Source organism: Morone saxatilis, unplaced genomic scaffold (genome assembly GCF_004916995.1).
Source record: "Morone saxatilis isolate NCDOM2014 unplaced genomic scaffold, NCSU_SB_2.0 Contig7, whole genome shotgun sequence".
Taxonomy (NCBI): domain Eukaryota; kingdom Metazoa; phylum Chordata; class Actinopteri; family Moronidae; genus Morone; species Morone saxatilis.
In genome coordinates, this window is record NW_023340246.1 from 9801168 (window position 1) to 9814012 (window position 12845).

Sequence of the window (12845 nt, forward strand, 5' to 3'; positions counted from 1 at the left end):
AGTTGGTTGTTCTGGGCCACTAGAAAGGAGGCCACCCGCAGTGTCTGTAGATAAAAACATCTAGGGTAACAGAAACACAACAGTTGTTATTTTCAGTAATGAAGACATACCTATTACAATTTCCGATGGAGCCTGCTAAATGTTGACCTTTAAATGGAAATATTCAACATGTCTCATTTTATACATGTTTCCTTAAAATTCATATTAGACATATTTGTTATCTGTGGAAACTGTTATCTGGGATCTCCATTAGAATTTAAAATAAACAGCATGATTTTGTCATAACTGTACCACCAGACTGGATTGGAAATGTTAAAGCCACAAATAATCATACGTCTGAGTCATCCAAATGCTATTTCTGAGTGTTATTGTTATGGAAATACAGTTAATTCACTTTTCTTGTTTCCTATGCTCAAACACTGTTTGGCTTCTTAGATGGAGACCATTGTTCGGGGCAAAGTGGGAAGACAAAGGGCTTTAAAGCCACGTAAGAGGCAAAAAATTTGAACACAATCAGCCATCATAATGTAGCAAACATTATGATGGGAAAATAACACCCAGGTTTGAAATAACTATAATTATCCTTTTACTCATCAGAATAGTAATCCACTTATTTATGCTTTAATCCAAAACCAACACTGAAACGTGTGTCTGTGCTTCTTCTTGTGAATGTCTTTGCACATGTGTCTGTGTGTTTATGTTAACATATGTGTGTAAAATGGATTTTATAGCATCCAGACATTTTGCATAATTGAGTAACTCTTTGAATTACATGAATTTTGACAATATGGAAACTGCAAATTAAATGTATTTGCATGATATGGCGGCACACTAATGTCACATATGTTATTTCCTGAAACAATCCAAGCCAGAAGTTGCCACAACGGGTCATATTACTGTATGTTCCTTTTCTTCCTGCAAAGAACAAGAGTTCAGAATATATAAGTGAAACAGTGAAGAAGATGATAGTGGTGGCAGGGTTGTCAGGGTGTGATTGGCTGAGAATAAGAGAAGAAATAGTTCTGACCTTTTCCTTGAGTGGACTGTGGCTCTCAAGGGTTTTAACCCAGGTGGAAAGGAGGGAGGTAAAATGTTGAAATAAAAGAACGGAAGAGGGAAAGAGGCCAGCAGAAGAAGTGGATAAGTGTGTCCCAGTTGACATTCAAGGTCAGGACTGTGCACAAAAACATGCTTGCACACACGCCTACCCACACAAGTTATACTCAACACTACACACATACATGCCAGTCGCCACACACTGACACACACATCCTTCCTGCATCCTAATGGTAGTAATCACTCTCAAACCTCCTGCCTCAAGTGAAGTTCAAGTCCATTAACTTAAAATATATACAGCTTTTCCTCCACTGCTCTACACTTTGGCAGTTGTACCTTCATTTTTAGCTCATTTCGTCTTTTTTTATCTGTCGTTTCCTTTGAGTTTTTTTTCTCTTTACCAGAGTGTGTGCTTGTTATCGTTGTGTTCCAGGTCCTGCCTTCACTCAGCTCTTATTGATGAGGTAGTGGCAACTTTTACTCTAACGCTGATAGAAGCAAGAGGGAAGAAAACCATTAAACCCTTCTACCTTCGTTTCTTTCTCCACACTCGCCATATTTTTTTATGTATGTGTTCTATGTGTCCCTATCTTTTCCTTCTTTTTTTGTTTAATGAATTGCTTTGTTGGAATGACAGTTCTGTTTTAATGCTTCTCCATGCTGCTTCTTTCTGTCCACATTTTGTTGCTCTTTGTCTGCTATCGTCCCTCTCTCCTTCTGCACTCTGTTTAGAGTATTCCCCCCGCAGGCCTGTCTCGCTATTGTCAAATCTCGGGCCTCTCCGTCCACAATACTATCTTGACAGTGCATACTTTATAATTTTTTCTTGTGCTTTCTTTAGCTCTCTTGCTTTCTCTTATCTTTTAAGGGCACATTGTACAGCATGTGATATTTAATTTCAGATATGTATGACGGGGTGCCCATATCATAATTTCTTGTACATGCTCGCTTTACATCGTAAATTAGGTTGGAGGGGGAGAGAAACACATACTAGGTATAGTTTTATATATGTATGTGCATGTAGCATTGTTTGCGTGCATGATTTTGTTAGTGTGTGTAACTGCAGGCTAACATGTTGGGATGTGTTGAGAGCGTTAGATCTGTTTTCATGTCCCAGCGGGTGGGGTATTTGTGTGTGTGCGTGTGTGTGTCTGTTGTGGTGTGTCAAGCTGTCTCCAAGTGTTTCCCACTCTCCACTTGAAGAGCAGTAACACTGTGTCTCAATAACTCTCACACTCTTTCAGTTCTCTTGTCACTATCACATAATTTCATACTCAAGCAATAAGACACCAAACACTCGAGCCACTGAAGTCATTCGGTTGCAAATAGGAATACAACTCTCTGAGGGTTTACTCGAGGTGTTTGATGTGTTTTTAAAGCCTCAATCAACAGCCTGTTTCCTCACTATTGTGTAGATATAAAGGTTTTGGAACTGAAGCTGCCTGCTAAGAGAACATTGAAACTTAGGGTGAAGGGAACACTTAATTGAATTAAAAAAACTTTATTTTCAGACCTGCCATCATAGAGCCATTACATAAAAAGCATATTACATGCATAGAAATCACATTAAACACATACAGTACATGCATATTTATAAATGTCACATATAATAAAAAACACTTAACGCTAAATGTGTTGTTCAAACCTTATCAAATTCATCACATTCTTATACAAGTTCTTGACATTTATGTTAATTAGCATATAACTATAAGTCTAAAACCTTCCCATAGGCAATAACATCCTCATAGCATGTTATACCGTAGGTGAGCAGTATACAGGGGCGTACAGTAAGCTTTCAACAGTCAGATCTTCACATCAGTTGAGCACATGTCAAATGTGTATAATGTTTTTTAGCTGCCTTGGAAAGGATTGTGTGTCATATTTCACTATTAACACCATTTTTTTAGTGCAATTATACTAATGCATCTCAGTTAAATTGACAACAATACATTGTAAAATGCACCATGTAACACACACACACACACAAGTTAAACTGTAATGATCCCTGTGGTGAAATTTGCCTTCTGTGTTACCCTCCTATTGTACTGTAACTATTAAGCAGCAGTGGGCAGCCACACTGCAGCCCAGGGACCAATTCAAGTTCTCAGACCGGTACTTTGGTCATTGACGTAGTAACATGAGTATCGAACATAGGTATACTTAGAATGTAAAGAAAGGAGACCTATTATCTTCTTAAAGGATAATTAGCCATTTTTACATCTTATTTTTGTATGTTTTGTCTAGCATTAGTTTTGTCAAATTGAAAGTAATACCATAATACTGACCAAGTTAATCGCTAAGATCTGCGATTGTGGCAAAATTGGTAAAAAGAGGTCAGCTGGGGCAAGAGACATGAGTCTACAGGTTTAAACAGACTCCCAGGTTAGCCAAATATAGAGTCGCTCTAACACTTTCTAAGGTGTTGCAGCAGTGCTGGCTTGCCAGTGTGTATTTTTCATGAAGTAGCTTTTCTTAATCGTGTGAACTCCAACCATTTGTTCCATTTTAAAATATTGCCTTTTTAAGTTGTCTTGTATTACTGGTTACAGACAACACAAAGCTTTCTGCCAATTGAAGATTCTGTAGCCCACTATTGACTTTCAAGGTCTTTAACTGTTACTTTCCCATCCGATTACGTCTTCCAGGCATGGTGGAGCAGCACCAGGCTCAATGACACGCAGGCTGGGTTTCCATTATTCCCAAGGGAATAATGAGCTGATTTCCACTTGCTCATGCTGGAAGTTTTCATTATACTGACTAAAGGGCTTGTTTGCGAAATAAAGGCGCTTTTTACCGTAATTGTTCTGGCTGTGGTGTTTACACGATATTGCGCAATAGCCAGTGTTTATGTAAGGTCTGTTTACCTGTGCTTGTCAATGTTTTAATGTCTGAGTTATTCCTTGATTGTGTGTGAGGACGATTGTAGTTGTGAATGTACAGCCACTGTACAGCAATGTGCTGAGCAAAGAGATTAAGATTTTTCACTCAACCATTTATCTTCGCCTGCAGTCACCATTCTCTCACTGACTATTGATCACTCACACTCGTGGTGCACACGCACACGAACACACACAAAAACACATTTAAAGCATACACAATTGTACTATAGACACAGCATGACATCTGACAGTCTATCATGCAGAAAAACTGCTTATTCTCAATCTCATTATGACATTTATAAAAATAATCCCACAAATCACTGTTAGATGCATCACTTTCAGTTTATATACTGAGATGGAGTCGGTGAATTGGAAAGAATATTTGCACCTTTATTAAGTATAAAAATTAGTTTTTTGATTCTACCTGAAGGAAACCTTAACAGTGTAAGTTTTTCAGACTGCAAAATTTTTGCACAAAGTTTACCAAAGCACTCACAGGGCGTAAATTATATTAGGAGCAAAGATGTAAGCGTTTTCCTAATAGCATCAAGATCACTTGATAAAACAGCACTTTACTTACATCTATTGACATTTTGTATTGCCTGCAGCCATTGCAGATGTTTTTCAATTCATGGCCACAACGGGTTTCAAGCTGCCGGTTGCAGGAGATGACCTTGGATGTGCCGGACCACTGAGCCAACTCCCTGTTGTTGAATTGACTGGAATAATGAGTTAGACTGAATGACTTCCCCATCATAGAAAAGCACCACAGACCCAGTAACTTCGCTCTCCTCTTTTTGTACAAATTGTGCACTTGTACTACAATCATTAGCAGTCTATATTTTACCCATGGGAGCCATGTAAAGCAGGGTAGCTGCAGAAAGGGCCCTATTAAACAAATATGCACTCCAAATGCACTGTTGCAGCTGACTGGGAATGTTTGCAACGACGTAGCCTCTAAACCTTTGATTAGATGCACAGGGTTGACGGTGCTAAGTTACTCCTGCTCCTCTTGCTCGTGTCTTTACAATCTCTTTGGCAGGCTTGTATCTTGCTTGTGATCTTTCCCCTTCATGGTGTATTATGACCGACAGTGCAGCCGAGCTTGTTTAGGGAGTGATTATTCCTTTCAAACTGGTGCCCGGTTTATCTCCCCCTTGCATTCCTCCTAATTATGTGCACATACTGTATACACCATTTGCAGAATTAGTGCTAATGAGGCCACTAAATGTATAGTAAAGTGGTAAGCATGACATAAACACAAATAATTAAGATCATTACTAGCTTACTCTCTGGAGGGGGAAGGCATGTCTGTTTTCCATAACCTCTATGTAATCATTACTGCACAAAGAAACAGAGAGACAATGTGTTTAAAAACTAGGTTAGCCTGAGCATGTTTGTATGTGCGTTTGTGGCATTGATGATCTGGTGGTAACACACACAAAATAATATTATATTGAAAATGTAACATACTTTTTTGTGTATTAGACTGTTTTTGATCATTACGGTCTAGAAATGAATATGAATCTAGGCTGGTACTTTGTTGCAATATTGAACTGCCAGACTGATGGGTGGTTAGGGAGACGTCTTTTTTTTTTTGCCACAGTAGTGGCAATTTCCAGCGATGGCGATCCAGACTGAAATATCTAAAATCTGTACACACATTCATGGTCCCCAGGATAAATCCTAATGAATTTGTTGTTCCCCTAACTTTTGTGGTTGACAATGACATATTTCAAAAACGACTGTAAGGATTTCCATGACATTAGGTACAAATATTCAAGCTCCTCTGAGTATGAACTTTGTTGTTGCCCTGACTTTCATCGACCTAGCACCACCTGCAAATATAACTCCTATCGAGTGAAATATCTGCACATCTACTTGTTGGATTGTCACAAAATTTGGTATGGACATTTATGACTTCCAGCTAATGAATTGAGAGTTTTAATTTTGATGACCCACTGACTTTTCTTCTTGGACCACCAGCAGGTCAACATTTTTGGTTCCTGAGTAAAATGTCAGCTATTCTTTTGAAATCTGGTTGATCCACCAAACACGATTTGTTATAACTTTGGTGATTCAGTGAAGTTTCTTTTAGTACCGACATCAGATGAAAATTTGAATGCGTCCAATACTTTGACCTAATACCAAATATACGCATTTCACTCAAAGCACTGCCTCACATATCTGCTAGCATGGATGTAGAGTCTTCAGCTTCTTAAGGGGCCGATCACACAGAGACGCATCACTCCAGGCACGGCCACTTCAAAAATGCCATGGCAAAGAGTGTTAGGAAAAAAACAGCTGAGGCGCCTGTGGAGCGAGGCAGCGTGCATTACGTAGTGTGCACGAAAATATTAAGAGCAAAAATGTATTGAAGAAGACGTCGAGCTCTAGATGAGTAAACTCTAGCTTCCTTTCAAAGAGGTGGATAACTGAGGTTACTTAGGTTTATCCCCTGTATCCCGTAACTCTCTCACAGTCAATCAGCTAGATAGCTAACCTATTTACTGGCATAGTAAATGTCATCAAAACAGGAACGAAGTGGTGAAGTAGTTAAGCCCACCTCTTGCTTAATTTAATTGGCTGTCTGAGAAAAGTGTGACATTGATGGGTGGCTCAACTCCGCACCTTGCAATGAAAAGTAGAAAATATTTAAACTGCTCAGTGCTATAGGAAAACAGTGGTTTTGCAGGTGATGTGTTCTAGTGATGCATCTCTGCCACTAAGACTTCAGTTGCGTACTCTGGCATGAATTTTACCTGGAATTTTCATAATTAGCAGGGTTTTTTTTACTAATGTGACTGAAATGATGCGATTCTAATTTGTCAATATAAATATAACATGTCCATATTGATATAACCCTTGACAGTACACTTTTACAGTTTTACATAGTGCTACCATCCATGGGTGAAACAGTGGGGGATAAAAGGGAACAATATTGTGTGATGTAATTAAGTTGATTTTATATATTTAACCAGACAGCTTTGGAAAAGGCAAAAGGATTTCTGATGGATGCAGAGTTGTGACTGAAATGTAATAACATAAGAAATTAAGCCTGAAAATAAGAGAGCAAGCGTGGTTGAAGAGATTTGAGACCGAGACGTAGACTTTTTATTTTTACACTGTTCCCTCTTAAGCAGCATCACAGGAAGGAGGGAAGCGTAGGGAAAAGAGCCTGTGGCAGTGGTGGAATATCTAAAGGGGGAGTTGAGGAGAGCTGGCTTCCTCCCAGCTGTGTAACATCACACACTACCTTATGCAATTATACTTTACATACACTTTATACATTCTTCCCTTTGAAAAAAGACAATAAGTGGCTTTTTAAGATACTTTGAAATTAAATAAGCAAGTAATTAGATATGATGAAGAAAAAAAACAAGGAATAAGTGTTGTCTTTGCTTAATTTAAAGACTAATTGACATTGCAGAAAAGAATAATTATTAGAGATTCTTTAGGAATGAGATTACAAATTTTAGCGATCCAAAAAAAACTAGTGTTTGTAGAGGTAAAGGAGGATATAATAGCCAGAGAGCCCAAAGGACAAAATACTGCGAATGACTGACAGCGAGAGTGAGAGAGAGAATGCAAACAGTATTTCATCATGAAAGCCTTATTTCAATAAAACTCTTCAAACATCGGCCCGTCCATCATAGTTCCAGCAGACTTTCTTCTCTCTCTCTATGGTCTCTCTTTGCGTGTCAATCTCTCTTGTTTGAAAATCGTGTCCAAAATGATGCTGTCATTAACAAACACCATTCTCCTCTCCCCTTCTCTCCTCTCCCCCTTCTACATTACTTTCCTCCTCCATATCTCCTGGCTTAAACCCCTCCCCTCCCCTCCCCAAGACTTCCTATCTTTACTCTCTAAACTTTTGACATTCTCCCCTTTCTACCTCTTCTCCTGACTTTCCCTCCTGTCCTGCTTTTGAACTGTGAATCTGCCACCATAACTGCCACTAAGGCCACATCTAAAGATACTCACACACGCTGAGAGCAGGAAGAGGCACACACAAACACCTCTGTTTTCAAGCTCGCACATTTCCAGCAGACATAATTACCTTATGCAAATAAGAACAAATAAACCATCTCATCCTGCTGGGCGACAGCATATAAGATGCCAAAAACCAAATTCAGGAGCTCATTTAATTAGAAAAGGGGTGATGAGAGAGATACAACATTCACCTACCGCTCCCTGCTCATGACACACTCAGTCATAAATGTGTATCCACTGTTGAGTTCCCCATAGGCCTGAATCACGGTAGCAATTATGGCGCCTGGTACATTTACCCACATTTTCTTGGCATGTAGGAAAAAAGGTCCATATTGAATTGCTTGATTCAACTCAGGTGCAGCAGTCAATCTCTTCCTGGGAGCAAAATTATAGAAGTAAAGCCAGGGTAGTTAATCTGCTCCTGCCTTTTTCTACCGGTTTTTGAAAATGACAGCCATTTTTGAAAATAGCCTCATTAGTTCGTCACGGCGAAGCAGCAGAGGACCTGTGAAGTTAGATACCAGGCATTGCAGGGTGTTTGAAGCTCAGTGTGTCACATAGTTTAAAGATAAGCCTTAAGGGCAGTTCGAATTTGGTTACACCTGGCTTAAACAGTGTAGCGCATCTCCCATATCGCACTATGGGTAAGCACTGCATTTGGAAGCAAATAGGTGCAAAAGATAAGAAGGGTAAAGAAAAAGAGGGTGTCTGTCAAGTAAGATTCTGTTGTTCTCTATGATGGAAATTATTTACAGATGTAACATGAAAGCCACAATATAGTCAACACAAAATACTACCAAAAACCTTTGATAACTGCATATTCCAGTAGACACTATGTGCTATTCTCAGGATTACCAAAGCAGCAGCTGTCTGTGTGTAAACATGAGAATTATTCCCCTTTTTTATAGGCTGACCCAAAGGATCTGATTCGATTGGTCACACAGCATGTGTCTGCATATTCCAATTGGCCAGAGGAGCTGCAGCAGTTGATCAACCAGCTGCATGCGTACAACGAGCGTTTGACGGACTTCACCCAGGCCCAGGTGTTACAGGGGCTCGGCCGTGGAGTGGACGTCCAGCGCTTCAGCTCAGACTCCAACTACAAGAAGGAGACCATCCTTGGCCTCACAGAGTAAGTAGGGAGGGAACTTAAAGGAATATACAGTCCATACACTGTTTCCTGTCTGCTGGAAATGTTGTTAGAAACAGTCATTCATATAATGGGTTTGTGATGTAGTCTGTAAGGTGTGTGCATTTATTTGATCTGCATTCTTTTATACCGCATATGGGTGGGAGGGCTGGCTCTTTCCGCTTCAGTACGATTGAATTGATTATTATTTTCCTCCTCTCTGCATGTGTATCTGCGTGTGTTTAGGACACTGGATGACGGCGTGTACAGAATCGCTCTGTCGCTGGCTAAGCGCTACAGTGTTCCTCTGTGGGAGGTCTACATGACTCACCTCGAGTTCCTCTTTACAGATAGCGGGTACATGCACACACAACACAATCACATAACCCCTCCCTGAGCATTTTTCACCTTATTTTCATCACTTTTGTCATCCTATCAGTTTGAAATATTTACGTCACTCACTGTGCATTTGAAATGCCCCTAAAATGCAGTTGTGTTTTCATGAGGAAACAGGTTGCTCGTTTCTACATATAAATTCCCATGTCTAGTAAGTTTTGTATGGTCACATGTCTTTGTCTCTCCTGTATTTAAAAAAAGGGAAGCAAAATGTGAAAGTGAATTTAAGTAGCACCACTACCTTTGAGTTATTACAAAACTCACCTACATAAAAAGCATACTTACAGCGCCCCAGAGTAAATCAAACATGTTGCAATTTTTTTTTTGTGAGAGATGACGTGAGTGTGTCAGAGTCTATTTCCATAATTTATTTGCTCTTTGACTTCATAGCTGGGGATCTGACTAGCTCTGCACCTTTCCTTGTTTTAATAGAATGCCTTTTCAGCAGAGTTGAGATATGTGTGAGTGTGTGTGTGTGTGTGAGTGTGTCTGTGTGTGTGTTTGTGCGCACATGTGTATGCATCTGTAATAAATATCCCTGTGTCGCATTCTGATATAAGAAAATGGTTTATGGACTCCATTTAACGATAAATTACAACCTATACCTTCTTCAAACCCCCCACAGCTGCAGTGTGTGTGAGTTTCTACCAAAATCTCAAGATCATAACAAATGTGTGAAGAATATTCATACTACAATCCTGACTAGAAGCATCTGCAATATGCATATTGATTTAACAGATGAATGGACACAGGGACTGATATGAATAGAGCAGGCGGGGGAAAACTTCAAGGAAAGATGCATACAGACAATGCATGGACGCAAGATGGAATGTAGGCTGTTATTGATCCCTGTAAGGAAGTACATTCTTCGTATTTCCCTCATCCTAACTGTTGAGTGGCAGAAGCCAGCCACAGTGCAGTGCTCTGGGATCAGGTCCAGCTCTGAGGGCCACTATTTGGATTAAGGGCAATAACAACAGTCTTCCTAATGCCTTTGTTTTACATTAATTTGGACACTTTTTCTAAAGCGGCTTACAATAAGTGCATTCAAGCTAAAAAGGTTCAAGAGCTAGATTTCATTATAAAATTGGAAGTGCAACCGTCCCAAATAAATAGGGTGTTACAAAGCTTGCAGCAAAAGATGGTCCTCTGAATGATGGGGAAGCCAAACTTCCAGAGTTAAAGGAGTGCAATGGCCAGGCCAGTCTGTAGGGTTTGATCATGGCTTGGAGGTATAGGAAAAAACTGAAAGCAAGCAGCAAGTAAGACTGTAGTGAAAGAAGAAGTGAAGTGGTGTTGGAGAACATAGAGATGGAATGATTACTTTCCATTAGGGCAATCAAATATTGCAAAAGTACTTCATTTATGTATGGCATTTAACATAAAAATTGTATTGATATTGTCAGCACGGTAAATTGTTAGTACACAAGGTCACCCAAGATGTGATGCGGTGTGAATGGTAGAGATCTTCAGTTCTTGAAAAATAAGCACATATGGTAAAAAATATGGTCAAAGGCTGACAAATGGAAAGATGCAATGTGTCTGAGGTCAAATGAGTGGAAAGAGCTGCTGAGCATTCATTGCTAAGTGTTACATAAAAACAGGGTGTAGAGAAAGGTCGTTAGCTAGAGAAATACCCACAGAATCGGTGTGTGGAGGGAGGGAGGGGATGGGCCAGATGAATGGAGTAAGAAGAGATGGATGATAGAGCCAGAGTGTCCCTGAGACAGTCCTATTAACACAGAATGAACGCTTTAGAGGAATCAATGTAGTGCTAAACACCACCATAGTTTATTGACATTTAAATGACTTGTCCAAAAACAGAAAGGGTGTTAGTGAATTACTCCGAAATCAGTTCAGTTTTCAATCAAATTCAATTTTATTTGTATAATGCCAAATCATAACAGTTGTTATCTCAGGACACCTTTAATATAGAGCAGGTCTAGACCGTGCAGATTCATTTTTGCATTTTTGTTTTGGCTTCGCCTGATCTAAATTAGTTTAAATACCTTCTGAATTTGTGTGGAAGTGTCTCTTGTAGAAGGGCTGAACATCGGTTTGGCGTTACCATCTGATGCACCTAACATTGGTTTAATATCTTGCAAGACAAATAATGGCAAAATATTATAAAATGCTACCACCACAACATGTACCTTATGTCACTGATACCAGCTTGTTTTGCTGGATTGGCTGTTGCAGGTCTTCGTGTCAGGATTCAATTCAATTTTATTTGTATAGCGGCAAATCATAACAAGTTATCACAGGACACTTTTTTCAAATAGAGCAGGACCCTACGTGTAATTATTTACACAGACCCAACAATTCCCACCATGAGCCACCACTTGGCGACAGGGTCAAGGAAAACCTCGAGCAGACCCCGGCTCTAGGTGGCCGGCCCGTTCCCTGCCTCGTCTGGATTTTGGGTTAGAGAGAGAGAGAGAGAGAAGAGAGAGAGAGAGAGAGAGAGAGAGAGGGCGTTTGGTTCATGAATTCAGGTTGAATAAATAAAACTTGGATTACTTCAGGCAGGGCATCCAAATAGTGTGTCTCACATCAGTTGCAGTCAGTTGATCCAAACAAACATCATGTTTGACATTCCAAACAACGCACCTCCTAGCTCTTCATTTCAGTTCCTATCTGCTGCCAGCAGCTGTTGACCAGTTGTGCTTCTTTTGCTGCTGATCAGTGTTTGCCGGTGATGAGAAATAAAATAGCCTTTTGTGGCACCTTTCTTTTCTGACTCATCCTCAAGATGTGTTTTGCTTTGAGCCTAATGAGACGGAGAGGACACTTTGAATTCTGTACAAGCTCTTTCCATTTGTACATCTGGTGACCTCATCTGGCAAATAAAAGTTCAAATGACATCAGAAATTGCCAGCCTTATAGACGTTTAAGCTTTCCTGACAGTTGATAAAAACATTTCAGCCCCTAGCTGATATGTCCTAGATCAATAGAAACCACCATAAAAGACTGTCTGTGATTACTGCATTGCGATAACCCAAATACCGGGGTTCGAAGACCCCTCAAATAAGCTAAACAATTTCCTTTTTCCAAAGTCCACTTCATTTGAACCTCCTTTGCTCTGTCTATACCAGGCACTTGCTACTTAACCCTTCCAGGGACCTTGTGGCATGCAAGTAATATCAATACTTAAAGAACTGCAGTCACCCTTGTCCCAGCAAAGCCTCCCCTCTTCCCTCTGTTACTGCAGTTTCACCTCAGCTGTTTTATTACATAAAAGGTTTGTTCTTCCCTGTAATGTGGCATTTTCTGTATTTTTATATGCATGAGGATGTTGACATGCTACTGGCTGTTCTAGACATACTACACCTAATTATCTCAAATATTTCTCTCACATTAAGCTAGTGCAAGCATGTATCTTGCTGTGTGTT

At 39.8% G+C, this 12845-nt stretch overlaps 1 protein-coding gene across 1 annotated transcript in view; it reads left to right on the forward strand.

Moving 5' to 3' along the window:
- Window positions 1-12845, forward strand: part of nbas (NBAS subunit of NRZ tethering complex) — a 138189-nt gene that overhangs the window by 70393 nt on the left and 54951 nt on the right. Inside the window, exons 41-42 of the mRNA XM_035679126.1 lie at window positions 8837-9060; window positions 9304-9414. Of these exons, the coding sequence (XP_035535019.1) occupies window positions 8837-9060; window positions 9304-9414 (335 nt within the window). The remainder of the gene's footprint in view (window positions 1-8836; window positions 9061-9303; window positions 9415-12845) is intronic.